General features: G+C 41.3%; 1 protein-coding gene across 4 annotated transcripts in view; it reads left to right on the top strand.

Moving 5' to 3' along the window:
- Positions 1-1071: 1071 nt before the first annotated feature.
- The window catches only part of LOC128874966 (eye-specific diacylglycerol kinase), a 52879-nt gene continuing 33965 nt past the window's right edge, over positions 1072-19985 (top strand). For 3 of the 4 annotated variants that reach the window (XR_008456720.1, XR_008456719.1, XM_054120200.1), the window contains exons 1-2: positions 1074-5659; positions 19455-19596. Coding sequence is in view for 2 of the 4 variants with exons in the window: in XM_054120200.1 (XP_053976175.1) it covers positions 4566-5659; positions 19455-19596 (1236 nt within the window). In the remaining 2 variants the exon portion in view is untranslated. Of the gene's footprint in view, positions 5660-19454; positions 19597-19985 lie in introns of all 4 variants that reach the window. The other variant, XM_054120199.1, reaches the window with a different exon arrangement.

Genomic DNA, 19985 nt, shown 5'->3' with positions numbered 1-19985 from the left:
AAATAAACGTCGGAAGTTTCTCGTTCGTGAAACTGACTCACGTTGCGCAAATGTAAACGGTAGAAACCAATCTGAAAATAAAATCAATCAAACATCTACAACCCTAACGATTTCGAAACTCGAGGCAGAGTATTCCAAACTCCATCAAACATCATCTTCGTTATCAAGAGAATGACGTCATGTTGAGCAGAAAGGAGGCTGAACTGGATTAACGTCACGATTGTAAGAGACTGATATGTTAACAAATATTAACATTATTAAACACACATGCACTCTGGACAACGGAGACTATAGAAACTGTAGAGAAACACACATTATAAGTTTCTGGACCCTGGAATTGGCTTGGGTTTCTGATAAATTCACAGTTTCCGCGGTGAATGAAAAACAGTCTCTTGCGCAAACCAATTCCACCATTATCAAACATACACAAATCAAGCCAAGACAACATAAACCGCGTATTCGTCGTAGGATGTTCTAGCAATGGAGCATTTGAAGGTTTCTGAACCACGAAATTGACGGGTATTATTCAAATACATTCGGAGCAAGCTAATAAAGTTGAAATTAATCAAACACCGTCAAACTTCGCGTCTTTCAATCTGGTTCGGAAATTTCTACATTTTCGTATACGTTAACCACTTTTAGTACTGTCGGAACATACATCAACTCCAGACAGTGAAGATCACACATACCTACGGTTACAGTCCCTCTCCTTAACCACCGCCAACATTACCAGACACAAATCAACCCGAGACAACGGAAACCAGTCGTTCATCGTGGATTGTTCTAACGATCGAGCATCGGGAAGTCTCTCGGGCGCGAAATTGACTCGCGTTACACAAATACGCGCAGGTAACAACCGGACGAAATTAAAATCAATCAATCACTGGCAAACCCGACTCGACCCTAACGATCTCCCCGTCGGAAAGGTTCCTCAAACATCGTCGAAAGATCAGGTCGCGGCCACCCGGAAGCGGGTGGCAACGTCTCAGAAATTCACGGTCCGCGTCGACAGACAAAGGCGGAGGTTCGCAGATATCGGGAGGGAAAAAAAGAAGAAGGAAAGCCATCCAGCCCCGTCGTAGTCGACGGAATATCTCTCCCGTAGGAGCGGGTGAGAGGCCCTCCACACACGTGTCTGCCCTTCCTGCGTCACACGTTTTCCCCGATACTCGGCCGCGTAGCGCAATCTCCAATTCGTCGTTCGCGGCATCGGTGTTTCTCGTTCCCGTGTGGGTGTGCACGTTACAGACGGGATCCGTCGGGAGGGCGCATGTCTGACCGACGACGGCTAGGAGGGCGCGAGCAAGAGGGTAAACGCGAGGGTTAGAGGAAGACGAGAGCCCAGTGTTAACCCCCACTTTGCCTCTCGCGGTATCCGGCACTGCCGAGCCCTGGTCACTAGTCCGACCAGTCTACCCTGTCACGGCACTCTACGCGTACTCGTTCGTCGGGACTCCTCTTGGTCGCTCTTCTCGTGATCGATTGCAAAAACAAATAAAACGAACGGAAACAAATAATAACAAGAGAAGAAACGATAGAGAATCGGTCGAGATCACGTTCGGGCGCGTCGCGTGGTCGGCGTCGCGATCGAGACGATAAACGCCGCGATACGGTCCGCGTGCACGCTCCGCGAGGACGGAGGCCGTTGATCGGCGATCGTTTCGTCGGATCGACGGTATTCCCGTCGGCGCGACGATGCTCGTCTAGGAGGAGCTACTAGTCGCTCGCGTGGGAAGTCGACTCGCGACTCCCGTTAACGCTGAACGTCGAAATCTCATCCCAACACCGTCGAAGCTGCTGTTAGACAGCGAAGCTAATCCTAGATTCGGAGGGTAGCAGTCGGAGTCACTTTCTGTCAAATCCTATCAAATCTTATCAAATCTTTCGAAGGAAAAAATCGTCCTGCGTTGAAACGTTTGGAATGCGTTTCAGCTTCCCTTTAAAGTTCGGTAGCACGCGGCTGGATCGAATCGAAGGTAGCCAGCCGGCGTCCGAGGAACCTTGACGGCAGTGATATGGAGATCACATGAGACCACCACGTTCGACGTAGCCTGTCCATCGTCGGAATTTTATGGGATTTCGATCGACGTGATTACCGCGCGTCGCTGAGAAATTAAGTTACCGGTGCTGGAAGCTCGATCGATGCTGGTAGTTGCTCGAGAGTAGAGTGTCACGACGCGCGAGAGGGAGAAGTGGTCGCGAAGAAAGTGAGACAAAAGTTCGTCGAGGTGTTCGACGACCTCACGTGCGTCGAGGTTCGTCGAGGTCGTCGACGGTTCCTGGTGGACGCGTGACCTTCGACTATGGTTCACGCGTCGATGACCAACGCGCTCGATCCTGGTCTGTCGACCCTGGAACACTCGAGGATCGTATCGATCGAGATCCTCCGTCGCGATTTCAGAAGAGATTAACGGGAGCGTCGAGGGCTCCGTTAGATATCGGGAACAAACTCGTGAGTGGTTGGTTCTAAACGTTGACGAAAGCGGGAGAGGGTTAGGGCTTCGAGAACGACCCGGTTAGCTTCCCAAAGGCTAATTGGCGTCACTTATCTTTCAGACCAGAGAGCCGTACAACGGGGTGGTTCGAGCTTTTGAAGTTTGCCCTTGTATCAGAGGCTGATCAGCTCTCGCGTGCGTTCCATTTGATCCACGTATCAGTCTCTGACCATCGGATGCTGTGTACACGGACAGAGTGGATACATTTCGACCATTAACGCGCCAGATTCGTTTAGCATCGCGCGCCGGAGATTCGGGGAGTAATCCCTTTGACTTCAAAGACACCTGGACCGGAGCGGAGTAATCAGCGCGTCCTTGTGCCAATTTGTACATGCTTGATTCGAGTGTCGAGGGAATGGACGTTTGACTTGTCTCCTTTGAAGGGTTTGAAGTCGAGGAGAGTAATCGTCGCGGTATCGAGCTTCTAATTGTTTATTACCTGTGAGATTTAACCAAAACACCCGAAGCAAACGCTAATGGATATACGGATCGATTTGGTTTCGTAATATCGAAAAACCCGGCATGGTGACATTATCCAAGACTTAAGTGTGGATGAAAACTGTTGACCACTGAAACATTCAGAAGTAGTTGTTTATTATAAGATCGGTTGTCTTTGAAGAAGTCGGAGTCAAGGAAAACAATCGTCACAGCGTGGAACATTCGTTTGAACTGTTTATTCCCTGTGTCTATAGACGACCACTAAAAAATATCCAGAAATGTCTGTTCGTTATAAAACTGGTCGCCTTTGAAGTACTCTAAGAGAATAATCGTCACGACCGTTTATTACCCGTGAGACGTAACCAAGACACCCCGAAGCACACGTTAACGAATAACCGAATTGATCTGGTTTCGTAATATCGAACCATTCAGCTGACGTTGTCCAAGCCTGTATATAAAAACTGTTACAGAAGATCACTGAAACACCCAGAAGTATCCGTTTACAACGAGTTGCCCTTGAAAGAAGATCTCGCGGTGTTCCCACGTGTGTAAACGTCTCCAACCGTGGCGAGATTACATCGAGGCGAAGCCGACGATTAAGGGGAATAGCTGGGAATAAAGCTCATCTTCTAGCGCGGGCGGAGGCAGCGCGTTTAATTCGAGAAAGTGCGTTCATCGGAAGCGGCGACGAGGAAATTCCGTCGAGTTGGAAAAGGAGCGGTTCGAGGACGTCGTTTCCACGTGGCTATGTCCCGGATCGGAATGTAATTTCAAACGATAGATCCCCGACACCGTCGAAGGTGGACTACGCGAGACCTTGCGACTCGGTGTCTGCGTCACGGTCCCAGGATTACAGACATTGATCGAGCTACGTAAACAGAGTCGAAGTGACTCCGGTAACTCCGGATATTCGAGACGAAGCGAGCCATCGCGACGGTACTTTTTCATAAACTGCGACGGAGATTCCTTACGGTAGTAAAGAGGCGAAAATTGAACTCTTCTTGGGCGGTGAAACTCCAACAGACACCTCGTACTATTTTAATATTATTCCGAAACAGGGTAGCCCGGTCGTGTTTCTTAAAAGATCGTTTTAGGAGCGGATCAAGCAGTAGACAATCACGGATGTCCGATTCGCGACATCTCTGTAACCCAACGAGAGACCAATCGTGAAGTATACCGAATCCTCTCCGAATTCCACCGCAAGCAATCCCAGCGGAAAATTGAAACGGGATCGAGCTTGGCGCAAGGGAAGAATTGGTTCCAGCATATCTCGCGACGCCCCCGATCTCCAGCCGAAGGATCTCGCTAAATCGAAGGCGTGGCAAGCCCGATAACGAGCGTTGAGGTCACTTATGATGGGCTGCAGACCGGCAGCTAAGTCGAAGGTGGAGGAAGGGTGCGGTCGCGGGGAGTCCGAGGCGGTTTCCTCGTCGCCTAGGTGTACCGAGGTCATCGAGCTTCCCAGCGAGACGACGATCATTCAGAAGAGAGAGGATCGGGGTTCGAGTAGCGCAGGTGACACGGAGGAGGAGGAAGAGGAGGGAGAGCTGACAAAGGAACGATCGCAGTGGACGTGGTACGAGTTATCCGTCGACGGAGACGCGTCAAACTTCAGATAGCTGCCAAGTGAGGATGCAGAGGCTGCGCTCGACCTTCAAGAGGTCGCGCACCCCGACGGGAGCCGAGATGAAGTCGCAGTCGAGCCTCGAGGTGCCCAAGCAGGTCAGATCGGCTTCGTTCGACGAGATCCAATTGGAAGCGAAACGCCAAGACGATGTACGGGACGCCAGGTCCACCAGGACGACCTCTTCGTCGTCTTCCTCCTGTTCGCCGGCTAGATCGCAGGACTCTTCGCGCGGGAAACGATCCGCGACGCTTAGGGTGCCACAGTTGCAGAGCGGTCAACGATCAAAGAGCTTCGACGTCTGCGAGAGAAGTTATGGCTCGTCCTCCAGCCAACAATCCCTCAGCAGCGTCCGACGCCCGGAGACGCCGACTATTCAGGTCTCCGGTTGTTATCACTGTGCCTGCGTCGAGGAGTACAAGAGCCTCTACTCCAGCAGGGACGACGACGACCCCTCGTCCAGGGAGGACGAGGTGGCCGAGGACGCGGATGACACCTCGGACGACGAGGACTCCGAGTTGGATCCCAAGAGCGAGGGTAGCCCTGAGATCAGAGTCACCCTGATGACGTTTCCTGAAAAAGAGCCGGAGGTTCGGAACGCGGAGCCTCCTGCTGTAACGGAAGTCGTTCACCAAGTCGTCCCTCAAGTCGTACAGGAGGAGAACGTCGATAGCAGAGAGTTCACGGGTGGGTTATTTCCGGAGAGACAACGCAGAAGGTCGATCGCCTCCCCTAAGTTGTCGCGACAGGAGGCCCTGACCTCGTATCCCGTCGAGCTGCCCACGCTGGTCAGCTCGACGGAGGAAGAGGAGAAACCAGACGACGACGACGACGACGACGACGAAGATGATAATCTTGGGGCCAGCAAGTGCAAGTTCGTCGTCAGGGACATCTTCCTGACGGTCCCCGAGCTTAAGAGAGACCGAGCAGCCTCCGTGGACTCCTGCTTCAACAACAAGAATGGGAACGTGGAGGACGCGGACACCTTGGCTGTACCTCAGCAGAGTATACGCTCGAAGAGCGTCGATATCGTTCTGCCCACCGAGGCGCAGACGAGGTACACTGCTCTGCTGCCTGGCACCGAGGCTCGACCTACAAGAGGGTGGGTACGTCTGGTGAATGGAGCAAGACCCTTGTTCCGAATACTTTGAATTTTTTTCAATGTCCCTCGCGCGACCGCCTTGTTCACTTTTGCTCGATTCTAAGTGAAACGCTTCTGACTCCTTTTTCTTTCACTCTTTGTCTCGTTGACGTTGTTTTTTCGTTTGTGCCTCTTCCTTTGTGCTTCCGTTGCTGTTTTCGATGTTTTGTTGTTTATCTAACGGATACACTTTGAGTAATTTAACGTATTTAACCGGGGGATGTGCTGGATTGTGTTGATATACGATACGTGATTTCCAATGACGAGCGAGAGCGTGCCAAGTATCGAGGGAGGCCACTTTGGACGCGTGAGAATCAAAAGTTTTTATTTATATTCAACAATGTTTTTGTTCGAAAACAATTGAATTAATAAAAGATCCGTTTCCTGGAGTTTATTATTTATATATTGAATAATAGAGAAATAATTGACGTGCGTCGACTGTCGGCAGTTCTAGTGTTAACACTTTGATTAGTCGATAAGTGTCGCAGCACAGTCTCCACTCCACGGCACGTATACATACGCGTACAAGTGCCTTAACATATTGATTTTGTAGCTATAAAAATTTTAAAGCTTCGCTCCAGCATCGCTATTTTATTCAAAAGTTTGAAATAAATATGATTTTTGTATTATTCAATAAATCTATAATAAAGCAAAACGATCTTTTATTAAATTCTATTAGGTCTACTGGTCACTCGACAATTAATTTTACATGTCAAGTTTTTATTATACTTTTATGTATGTAACAGGATTTTGATGTACGATTACGGTGTAGGAGTTTGCATTTCTATTAATTTCATATAATAATATAACACATAGAGTTGATTCGAGAACCAATTAATTTTATATCTAAACAAAAGAGCGTCATGCGAGACGATCGTATATCGTCAGACTTGTGATACGTCGGATAATCGATACCTCGGATAACAGATGCTCGGATACTCGTGAAATTGTAACATCGAATCTCCGTTTAATCGAGATCCTTCTGATTTTCTTTTTAAAAGGTACAGTTTCCACTAATACGAAACAAAACTGTTCGAGTAATGGAACTTTCAAATAACAAAGCATTCACTTTTCTGATAACGATCGCTCCATTTTCCAGATAAAAAAAAAATACAGACTGATAATTTGTTCGATTGATATAACATTTCAGCCATTAAAGTGTGTTGTTTTTTTCAGTAATGCCGTACTGTATTTTTTAGAATAATTTAAACATCGTTAATTAAAGAATAATATTTCACAGGTTCATCTAATTGCTTGGAATTAAATTTCTAGTTTATCTTGAACTATTAATAATCCATTTTTCTAATGCCACGAGTGCTTCATAGAATCTCGATGAAAACGTCTTTTAATATCGGCATCCTTCGCTCGATCTCGTGCATTCTTGTCTAGTTTATGAGAGTTTCCAGTTCATGAATTCTTTCTTAACTTAGAATTAGTAGCTATCCTCGTTAAAAGATTCCGTTGATGATTGTTTGCGCGATGGAAATCTAATTTAATTTATAGAAGACTTAGTTCGTAATTCCTCTTTCGCTCAACAAATATCAGGTATTTCATTCGCTAGTTTTATTTAGGTAGCATATAGATAGTAAATTTACTATTGTAAAATTATTCGTTCAATATTTTAAGTACAAGTTAAATTGTCAGATGTCCCTTTAGAATTATTTAATTTCATTCTGGAGTACAAATTCAAATACTAATTTTCACTTGACGAGCAGCGAGTGAACAGTTGTTTATCTTTTATTCGTTATTCGAAACTTCCGGACAGGAATTTTGTTCATCTCTGGGAAGAGGAAGGAGACAAGTTTCTCTTGTGAAACGTTTGCGTTCCGTTAGGGCAGGAATGGGGAATTTGCGAGCTTTTGGGACGTTAGTTGCGGTCTTTTTGCATATTTGTGTCCAATGTGTAGCTTCTCCGTTATTAATTTATGAAACTATGCTTTCTTTTAGTAAATAATTATCAAATCAATGAATTTCTGCACGCTACGAGCTCGAAACTACTTCTTAATATTACTTCCACCAAGAGACAATTGCTCAGAAATGCATTTCTTGTACGTTAGGAGTTCACAGAGACTCTAAAATCGCAAGCTTTCAATGAACAAGTCCAGAGTCTTCAAAAAAGACCCAAAGCAGAGGGTCGAGAACCCATCGTTACTTCTACAGACTAAGTATACACACCAAATGTTCAGCAAACACGAGTATACCTACATTATTCTCTCTTGATCCGATTGAGTAGCAACGCTTGCCCTTTGATCTTTATACTGTCTATAAAATTGATTGTTCGTCTACTATTCAGGCTCGCGAGGTGACCCGCGGCCTTCCTATGCCAACGAGTTCTCCATCGTCGCGCCATGCGGCTCACCCTTCGGAAAAGTTCACGCGTGGTGTGTTTAATCGAAGTCAATTTAATTTTGCTGTCTGGTACGTTTACGGGAGGCCTCGATATCGGCGTCTTTTGTGCTCGGACGAGTAACTCGCTCTCTCGGGCTCTTCTATTTCGGGAAGATCAAGACGTCAATGATCCAAGAGGGAAATTGATTAGAACTCCGACGCGTCTAATTGAAGCGCACCGACGCGCGGTGTTCATTGTGGCACGGACAGAAGTTGGTTAAACGTTGAGCTTCTAAAACGAAAGTTCCGTCCTTCAGCGAGCCAAGCGAAGTCGGATAACGAGATTTTTATTACCGTTGTTACGTCGAACTACGATACAGGGATTAAATTCAATTTGTCCGCTCCCCCCAACCCCTAGATACGCGTCCTCCATCATTTTTTCCACGTCACGTTTCCTTTTTCTTCGTCTATCGTTTTTAATACCGACGATTCGTTTCGCCTCGTCGTTGCAACCTGAGTTACGTGACCAGGTAATTGACCAGTGGATTTCTCCGGTGGAGTGCGAAATTGATTTACGATTTTGGAATGCAGAAAGAACTGATACGTGGTTATTTAAAACGATAATTTTTATGACACTCTCGAAGACAGTTGAGAAGAATTCAACTTCAAAATAAATGTAGGAGGGTTAAGTTTGTTTCATGATTGGTTCACTTCGATATCATCCAATTTTATGTCTACCTCGAATGATATCAAAGCCATGTTTGCACATACCCAACAGCCTTTTGCCAAAAAAAAAAAAATGTTATAAAACTCCAAATATAATTATAAATTTCATCAGAAACTATCTTGAGATAATCCCCAATTAATATGCAAAGCCAATATTTCCCCTAAAGCGTTTACGTATGCACGAAAGAAGAGCCATTAATTTTAAACTTTTCATCGGTAGTTTGCTCTTCGAGAGGTTAACGATATCCCTCCTCTGGGAGGTTAACAATCTTCCAAAGCTCCTACGGTATAATTCGATGAAAAACGGATGAAAATTCCAAGTTCCTTTCGGTATTATACACCCGGTGCTTTTCGATAATCGCCAAGTTTAATGACACGTTTCGACGACGATAACAATGCTAGCAGGTCATCCGTTTATGACTCCTGATAGAAGGGTGACGGTACTCGAGTAAAAGCACGGGGCGGGTTGGTAAGTACATCATCGCGGGGGGGATGTAAAAGTTGCGAGCACAAGTTTCGATAAGGCCAAGATGACAATAATAAACTCGTCACGTACTACGTTCTCTGGTAGGAAAAAGAATCGTTAAATGAAATTCTCCGCGACCTGAACGAAGTTACGGGACGCGGGGCACCGTTGCGACGGCATTTCGAAACGAATGGGAGAGTTCGTTTAGATAACCACCAGCTTGTAAAATTGCTAGATTACAGCTTGGTGACATTTGCCAGCGCGACACGACGGTATCGAAATAGAAGTCTCGTAAGGGACACCACTCGACCGTAATCACGTCGATTCGTATGGAACTGTGCACATTGGATAGAGCAATGAGAAATATTAGACGCGTTCAGGGATGAAAATGTTCAGAATGGAGGGTGAACAGAATTGTGTGTGTTTTGTTTTGCAGCTCTCCACTTCTACTGTCACAATTGTAGACGAAGTACAAATGCATGCTCAAATATATCAAAAAAACTAACAGAGGTAGGAGAAAATATTGATGCTGTGGAATCGATAGAATATTGTAAAGTTAACGCGGAAAATGTATTCAAAGCGAGATTATTAAAAATTAAAGGTCACTTAGCACGAAAGTCTTTGGGTATTTTTTTAAAAAACAGTCGAGGTTTTAATAGGGCACTTTGAAGCTGCTGTTAGCATAAATTGTTTACGAAGAACACAAAGAACGGTTTTTATCTTGCCAGGCAAAATTCAGTAAATTATGTTAAAATCCTTGAACTGATAACTCTGTTACGAAATTTTGCCTTTTAATACAAGCATCGATAATTAAAGATACGTTATTTTAGCCAAAAGTATATATATCTGTTGTTATGAGTATCAAATTTCCGCTTATTCTCAAATTTTCACTATAATTTTACAGTGTCAATATGTATGATCTTCATATCAATCGTGAAGCATGAATGGAGTTAACGTTAGCGGAGGAGTATCTTTGCAGGTATAATTAAATCACGGGTAATCGTTTCGAAGTTAACTTTCGGCGGGGATTTGCGCAGAGATTAAACTTCGCCGTGCTTCTTTCTCGGAGACTTCGCTGTTTCGTCAATTTTAATTCCATCGAGCCAGCTCGCCACGAACTATTGGAAGTTTGCGAACTCGTCCCTCTCGGAAGTCGACGAGGGAAAAATTATTTCAATATTCTAGAAGCCTCGATATTCTCTTGCGGCCGTCGTTCCTTGTCGAAACACGATCCTTTCGACAAATTTATTCGGTGGATGATTGCACGCTATCAAGTACATCAACATTTTTACTTTTTCGACAGATATCACCTGTTCTCCTTTTTTGTATACACTAAATTTGAATAAAAACAAAAAATGAGTGTTTTTATAGTTTTTACCTATTTATTTTTAAACGATTTACAATCAAGAGCTTGCAATGTTCTTTCTAGTTGTGTTTTTTTTTTAAACAACGTTAGTTCAAGAAAATAGTCGCATATTTTTATTCAGCTATTTTCTTAAACTTTTTTAAAATCATAAAGTATTCTATTTAATTAATCTGTTTCTACCACGATTACATTTTATTTATAAGGAGTTGAAACGATTCCAGAAGTTAAATTTGGCGAAAATCCTAAGGTTAAATGCTTGTTTTGTGCTCTCGTCGCCGCGAAACGGACCATTCGATTCACGTAAATAAATTCAACGACGATACGCGGTGGCTATACGCCAGAGGTACACAAAATCTGCATCGTTTATTGTTTTTTCAGTCTATAAGTGAAAGTTAGAAATGAGTTGAAAAGTGTGAATAATGGGAATAACAATAAATGCTGATATATGATTAGAAGTTCCATATAAAAAAGTTGTCTTTAAAAGAGAAAAGTTCAGAAGAAATCGTAAAAATTGTCTCGAAACTTACAATAATAAAAGAGTACCTAAAAAGTGACAAGATAAATCGTAGACATACTTCGAGAGAAACCGTTTCGGAAGAAAATTCTTCATTTTATTTGACTAGTCGGCGAAAAAGACTAGGTGTCACTTGTTCGCGCCTTTCGCTACGATCTCCACCTGGTACCCGATGAAAATCGTCCGTTCATCCCCCGAAACGATTGATCGTTGCGGTGCACAATACGCTGGCAATTGAAACACGTCGAACGAGACTTTTCATCGCCAGCGAGAAAATGCAGTTGCAGTTTTACGCTTCGAACGGGCTATTTCCGGTTAGCTCCTCGGATAACGAAGACTCGCAATCGAATTACCAGCGCTGGGAATAAGCGTGGAACGCGATACTCGTTCCGTTCGGGTACGCTATGGGTGAAAGTGACATTTTCGCGGAATTGCGTCAAAGCGTACGGGGGAGTACGTCGTTTAATTGACGCTTTCCTATTTCCTTTTCACGCGTGTAAACTGTTGCGCTTGGCTGTTTTATTGGCGCCTCGATTCTTCGCTATTCCAAAATTGAAATTAAAGTCGACACTTGCCAGATGAAGGATTGAAATAAATATGAGAGCAGAGAGTAGTATTGATAAGAGAAGCTTGCGCTTGGAATTTTCGGGATTTCATAGTTAAATAATACATCAAAAATGGGTGTTTGAATGTATGAATTAAATGTTTTCTATGTCTACAAATAATTAAAATATAAATATGACGATAACGAGAACGCAACCAGCATCCTTTATTTAACATTTTCGATATACCATATAAAATCAAGAAAGTTATGTAAAGGATGCTAGTCGAGAGCACGTGGAATTATGTTATACAATCCAAATACAAGCGCGCGACGTATCGCTAGAATTTATTACCGCCGATATCGACGTTTCGACGATGTTCGTGCACTCTCGGTAGACCTCAACTTGAAGCGTTGTTTAACATTAATGCGAACACGTGAGCGCGGAACTTTTGTCGAAGACATCCGGGGAAACTTTCCAGCAATTTTCCCGGGTTCCAGTTTCGCATCCCACTTGATACAGCGCGTTACAAACTGTCGATACTCTTATCCATTTTTTGTTGCATATACAAAGCCCAGGGAGAGTGCTCGCGAACCTTGTACACCGAACACGTTTCAGCGATAAAAGTAACACTTTCAGGCGCCGTTCCCGCGAGAAATCACGAGTTCAATTTCCCCTTTCAAGGATTTTTGTTGTTGTGATCGATGCCCGGGCTGCTTGGTACTCGTTGAAAATGCCGGAATAGGCATAATACGTTCGCAATTCACCGTGCTGTGAATAATAAATGAGAGGTTTACGGAGACCTAGGTTGGGCTAGTTTTATTTTTAAAAATAGTACAAAAGAAGTATTTCTAGCGGGATAGAATGATTTTTGGAATGCTGGACTCTTCGATAAGATTGATTCAAGTGTCTGCTGCCTAATGGCAAATAGGTAGACTGTATCACTTTAAAATCTATAGAAATAAAAATAATTACATCTATTTCTATATACTAGATTCAAACTACAATTCTCGCGATTATTATTCTCTTAAAAACAATTTTCCAAACAATACCTTTCTTCCTAATCGCCATTAAGAATACTCCCTTAATGAAATGACGTATAATTGAGGCCCTTTTCATAGAGATTCACTGTATTTGAACCAGACTTCTCGACTCAGAAGTCGATCGTAGACGCAATCAGTGTGTTATGCAAGCTTCCCCAGATTTATTTTCCATTTGTGTAGTTTAATTAAGTGGGGATTCTGTGCGGATTAATTAACTAGGGAATAATAATTTATTACACCGGTCCACCCGCTGTACACGGCACATGAATATGCAAACGTTCATTTCAAACACTGATTACAACATCGCGATGAAACTAATTACTTTCATCGTTTTACTTGTACCCACTCTTCACGATAGATGAAGTACGTTACCCTTGCGTGCTCCCTTATGCTAGCATATGCGTGGGTGGCATTCTATTAATAATACTAGCGATAATCGTACATCTTCGGTATATACAAGTTTTGTGTTTCATCAGGCTTTGTCTGAGTGCACACGATATTTAACGATGAACATTTGGAGCAGGGACAGAATTGAGATTAATATTAAAATACCACAAATTCAATCGCCACAATCATTGTATCAAGAGATTAATAAGCCATCAGTACCTCGTACTACCAGTTTGCATGAATAATTTTCCATAATTAATGTATTTAATTATTCTGATAGTTGCGTCGCTTTGATAACATTGTTTTCGAATCATTTGCATTAATTGATCGTTACTCGCAGAGACCTCAAAATGAGAATCGTGTCGTTTAACATTTACTTCTCGTAGAATGAATCAATCGCAAGGCCTCTTAATTCTTCGAAAGTTCTTCCCTGTGTAAGGATGTGCAAACTGTCGTCCTAGTTCTTCTAATTAAACGACCACAATTTATAACTTCCATTTGATTACCGTAAATACCATCGAGCAACAGGAAATCCGTCGTGGTTCGTTGATCTTCCATGTTGTTAAGAATTTGACCTCTCGATTCATTCGACGACAGATTTGATGAACTAGGTGGATGCCAATAGCGCATGGGGATCGACTTTTGAATATTGAGAGGTCTTGAAAGGCCCAAAGACCGGCGGACCGAGCTCGGTCTATTGGCAAATGAAATTTTCAGAAGCGGTATTACGACCGCGTATTCTCGAGGGGATGCTCCTGAATCCTTAATGCCTGCAAAGCGTTCATTATTAAGGAACTAATTCTACATAGCGTACCGTTCCGCAGCTAACTTCTGTTATATTTAGAATTTACCCTGAGCACGGTAAGTACACGTGCTCTCATGTTTGCCTACTGTCTGGATTCCGAATTGTTACTGCCCTGTTCATGTGAGAAGATACTATTCCAGGGAACATTCTTTTTACGACAATCACCCCTGATCACGCTTTTTTTTATTAATCAGAACTCGGCCAGGTTGTGAAAAGAACCTTTAACAGCTAAATGTAAATACTCATTTTTATAGTTCGTTGTTAAAAACACATGGTTGGTGTAATATTAAATTCTTATTTAAAACAAAAAACCACATTAACTTACACTGTAGATGTTTCATTTTATATATTTCTAAAGATATCGTTTAGTTTAAAGACGAGCTCCTTAAAAAAAAAAAAATAATATTTAAACGATGTGTCGAACATTTCAGTGATGTATTATTCGTCTCTCTGTTAATTTCTTTTTTGGACGAACCGGTCGAATCAATGAGAACCAAACGTTTTTCTCTTCCGTTTCAATCCTCGGCGGTATACGAAACGGATTATCGTTGAATATTGAAATCCTTCTACGGAAATTTGTTCAATATTCGCTGCGAAGTATTGCGGTAGAATTTCCTTTTTCAAAATTCCGTTGGATTGTGCTGGCGGTGTTTTCATAGTACAGTCAGTGGGCGGTAGCTCGTCCCGTGATTCTATGCATATCTGCATAATGGTATTCAGTATTGACTTTGAGGATGACACAATATTGAAATAGCAGTCAGCAATCACCATGTGATTGAAACTTTTGCTTAATTTTTCTAGATATTTCTTTCTAAATTAAAGAAAAATATTCGTTTTCGCTTAATCTCTTTCAACGATAATTTTCTTGTAGAACTTTTAATTATTTATCAACATTTCTTGTTGTTATCATATACAATTTTTTAAAAATTGCAAGTAAATTTAGAATATGAAATTCAGGGGAAGCTTAATTTCAGGACACTTATTTTTCAAGAAAATTATTGACGAGATAACCTGACTTAATTTTTACGAAACCACTTTTCATAACTCTTGGGGGGGAATTGAAATATTCAGGTCGAGAGTTTTATTTTAAATTCAAAGCTTGGGGGGACTACGAATAATTATGGATGCTTTTATTTTGAATAATCAAGCAATTTTCACGATTAATATTCAAACTTCAGAGTTCAAAGCCTCGTAATTTGTTGATAAATGCTTTTAGGTTGCGCATAGGGACATCAGATCATGTAAACAAAGCCAGCAAAGCGTTAATAATAAGAACGCAACTATACCATTCCTTTTTGAGTTTGAGTTTGGGAACAGCCTAGTATAGTGCGCTGCAGATTATCCCTCGGGGTTTTGGACTAAAATCGTTAGAGAATTTGAATGTTTGACTTTGGCTAGCTTCGTACTTGGCTCCAGCGTGTGTGTGTATAGGTTTTCATGTGAGTTTCAGTATGACTTTGCAAGTTGGTCTTTCGTAGCTTTAATGCGAAGCGTTCGCAACGTGGCCAATGAAACTGGATCGCGGTTTCGAATTTTCTTTGTCCTTTTCATTAGCGTTGATTGGCGAGCGCCGGAATGCTGTTGGGGCAATATTTCTTCTGTGATTAAACTTGGACATTTTTATGCGGCACAGGTAATGTTTCGTGCATAATTAATATAATGTTCAGCGCGGGAACGAAGACGATATTGAGGTAATATTTACCCGCATCGCTGGAGGGTTGTTAGTTATAATTAATTCTTCGCCCGGTTACCGGATAGGAAACTTTTCTTGTTTGATGGGATCTACATTCTTAATCTCGTGTGAGAGCTGTAACAAGTAAGCCTCCCGACAGCTGTTGCAAGAGTATTTTTTTTACATTGTCTCTGCCAGGTGCATTAGGTTTTTTGACGTAACATTTTCTTTCTTTGTCAAGGAAGACATTCAGCCATCCCAATTTTTATTTAAGTTCGAATTTGAGTGTCTACGCTTACAAGTTATACATATTTACTCCTAAGATGGCATACAAAAAATAAATGGCTTACTTAATCCTTTAATTATCTCCCTCATTTATTTATTTTTATACATACAAACTTCTTTGTTAATACGATTGCATAAGTCTCTGAAAAGTGAGTTTTATTGGCGAATACCATAGTGTATATCCAATACCGATTACGACCGATCGTTATCTTGCCGATGGTGAACGCATACACTTTTAATACTGCGTTTCGAGTCTGGTAGAAGCTTTAAAAGGATCATCTCGAATTTTATTCGCTCCAGTTCCGAGCCATTTGATCACTTCGTTTGTGGTTAATTGCAGCTATCCTACATAAAGCGATCACTTTCGAGTTTTACTGTTACGTTCTCCGTGAAATTCGGGTCAAAGTAATTGAAATATCGAAAGGCCGATTGGATGTAATATTTCGTTTCATGTCCATGAAAAATAATATTCCAAAAGAGTATTGCACAGTCTCGTAATGGAAATATTGAAACACAAAATAAATGATTTCTCTCGGTTTTCTTTAATATTCTTCTGTCACAATTACCATAGGTTGTTCGTGAAATATTTGGATGCTATTTTACAACATATGTTTTATTAGAATCTGTGGAATTGGGAGATGATGCTTGAAAAAAATTATATATATTAAATTATTTTTTTTTTTTTTTATTGGAATTCTGAGGATTCCGATATATTAACTCTGCATGAGTTAATCTATGAGACCAATTTTAATTACCAAACCCACGAGCTTATGCGATATCGTGGGATTCGATTCGAGATAGACACGTGTATCGAGCCCAGCATGTAAAAAACTACGGTCGCATCGTGTTCCGTTCGCCTGTCTCGTGTCCGACCCAGATATCCGGTAATTTCCGCAGGCTAATTATGCAGAAAGCACGGGCACGGAGCAGTGCGCGAACGCAACCTAAAATTTTTATATAATCGTCTAAAGGGACGCGAAGTTCAGGGATGACTTTTGTCATTAAACTTGTACGCCGCGGCGCGCATTATGTGCTGGTCGCGACTCGGAAATTTAAAGTGTTCTTGAATTTTTCACGACCCTCTGCTCTCAGGAGGCTCTATAGAGTAGCATTAAGTCCCTCTTTGGTCGCCATATCGTCGGAAATACTGAGCAACGGCGAGTTCAAGTTATTCTCGAAACTTTGGCGTGCTATAGCGCTTCACCTATCAGTAAAATCTGGGAAATTCGCTCGTCTAAAGCGGTAACCCTGTGCCGGAATTGAATGATCGCTGAATAATTTCGATACCAGCGGCAGCTCGCCCGAGATATTCATTAATAATTTTGTTTGCGATGGTACAGTGCCAGAAAGCAATGTTTTTCCGACATCTACAGGGTGTTCATCGTAATGGCCTGCACGATTTTTCAAGTATTTTCAATCATTCCACGAGCAACTGGCAAACGTTAATTAGTATTTAGTTCACTATGAACTTTTGTCCAGAGATTTTTTCGTCAATTTCTTGAAAATGCCTGAAAAATCGTAGGTATCGTGGCGACGCACACCCTGTATATAGTTTGTCTGTAGATCTTAACTTTTCAAGTGGGCTGCGAATTTTATGCATTTGTGGCAGAATGATTGGATTTATATGGAATTTAATTTGAATATTGTTATTAAATTATGAAATATTCTAAGTATATTCTATGCTTTCAATGCATAAAATCCATAGTCTATGAACAATCCACGCCAGGGTTGTAATGGCATAATTATATAATAATACAAACTAATATTTGACAGTCTTTTAAAGTGAACAACTTTTACTACGTTTTGAATCTTGCCTTTGAGTTATCTTCAGAACCTCTAAATACCTCTAAAGAATCAAATTTACATTCAAATTCGTCAAGTTGATTTCACAATAGAATATAATGACACTTTGTTCGGTCAGAAATTGTAATAATAAAATATTACAAATTTTTGTTACAATGGAGAATTTCAGTAAAAATTTCTATGTAAGAGTGTCCGATAGAATTCGTGTATAAATTGACATTGACGGCAATTAATTTGTTACTGAAGTGGAATTGTGAACGATATTGTGTGTATAAAATGAACGAATATTGAATTTTATTTTCAGCTTCGATAACTGTCAAATAAAACGCAACTGGAGGTTTGTAAAATATAAAATATAACGTCAATTCTAGTTTTAATTACGCGGTTTATACAAAATGACTAAAATAATGAAATAATTAATAAAGCTATTTTCAAATTCTGCAGCAATAACATATTTTACATTAAATTCATAAGCGAAAAGAACATTTTATATTAAATGTAATATGAAACACCCTTATTTATTTTTTATTTTACATTTTAAAATTTCCATCGTTGCATTGAATTTGATTCTTATTGAAATAAAATGCCTCTATAATCGAATAAAAATCAATATTTAGTTATCCAAGCATGTCTTTATAGTTATGACATATTTTCCAATTCTATTTCAATAATAAACAGATCATAATCAATTTCATTTTACATACGAACTTCGAAATCTTCAATTTTGAATTTTTATTTACATTCTCTGTTTATGTAAATATTTCGCTTGTGAAAGTGTGACTATACTCCTTTACGCAACAAACTTTGTGAATTTGTATTTAAATTTAGTTTCGATGTTTGCGCGATTTGCAGATGACTCGAAGCCAAGAGTCGAAACGTAATAAAAAATAGCGTTTATTTTGGGACTGCCAAATATTGACCCCTATCATTTTACGTTAACAAGCACCTCTACTGAAATTTATTTAAATCACAGTTTAGGAATGCAACCGTCCCAAGTAATTCAGTCTGTGACTATGATTATGTTCATAGGATGAGGACGAGTACAACATTGAGAGTATTTAATCGAACGAAGGTAGCAATTCAAGTTTATCAGCAATAATAAATTTGCAGATGTGAGCATTGTTTTTATTTAACGCTAGACATTGTTCACGTTAACAGAATTATATATAAATGTGTGTGGTCAGCATGAGTGCCCCAATGTCGCAATGCTAAATGCTGCTTTTGTTTTACAGTCTTTGATCAAATTGTTACATACATTAAAAATAAATTTCTCGACACTTTCTCACTACCGAAGTCACAAGAAAACCATTATCTTTTATATTTCAAGATACATATTGTCAAATACAAAATCGTTTATTATTGTACGATTCATAGTTCTTCTCTTCGTAATTTCCAAATGGGCCTCTCCTTTTACACACATACAGTAAACGAATGTATTCTTAAATTGACCAAATCTATTACCAAAAATTCATTAGAAAATCTTTCTTCCTCGTCTCTAAAAATAATTTGATCAACGACTCGAACCAGTCCGTCCGATGGCTTTGATTTGCGAATCGATGTGTAACAAATCGTCCGTGCTTTTTTCTTTTGTTTAGTGCTCGAATCGATCGTCGTCGCGATACGTTCTCTAATTTTGCGTACAGCTGACTCGAATATCCGTTTCCACGGATAGTCGTTACTGTTCTTGTCGGCACGTATTGCCCGGCGCGGCGGCGGCGGCGTCGCAATTGGGATTTCTGTAGAGGAATTAATGTCAGCTGCAAGAATCCACCCCCGATATCGAAGTGTCACCGCGTAATCGAGTGTCTTACGGTTTCAGAGGGAGAGAAGAGGGAGGGACGAGTGGCGGCCACCGTGAACCTCGATCCACGCCCGATTGGGGTCCTGGTGCAATTAATGGGGAACATCTTTGGGTACCGACGTCAGCTTCTGGTGACTTCTGTTACGTCAACGATTGCTCGGTAAGTTTCATGCAGAGTCATTATGCTCCCCAACTAAGGGCGATTTTAGGGATTTGGGCTAAAATGGAGGCAAATCGTGGAGGATAATTTAGTGTGGTTTAATAACTTTTACTTGTGATGACAAAATCATTGTATCGCAAGCCCCTTGACTTTTATTATTTTTACGATATCGCTACGTCGTTACGTATATTATTTTTTTTTCGATATTGCCACGTCATATATTCGGATCATAGGAAAAAATAGAGAAAGAGGAAGGTAGATAGAGAGGGAAGGAATGGAGATGGAAAGTGACAGCGAAGGGAACAAAGATTTTCCGGAAACAAAAAGACATTGTTAGCGACAACTGGGAGTTCTGAATGCGTTCCAAAGTGTTTCAATTAACACAGCAC

This window comes from Hylaeus volcanicus, chromosome 4 (assembly GCF_026283585.1).
Source record: "Hylaeus volcanicus isolate JK05 chromosome 4, UHH_iyHylVolc1.0_haploid, whole genome shotgun sequence".
Classification (NCBI taxonomy): domain Eukaryota; kingdom Metazoa; phylum Arthropoda; class Insecta; order Hymenoptera; family Colletidae; genus Hylaeus; species Hylaeus volcanicus.
This window is presented reverse-complemented; position numbering and strand designations above follow the sequence as displayed.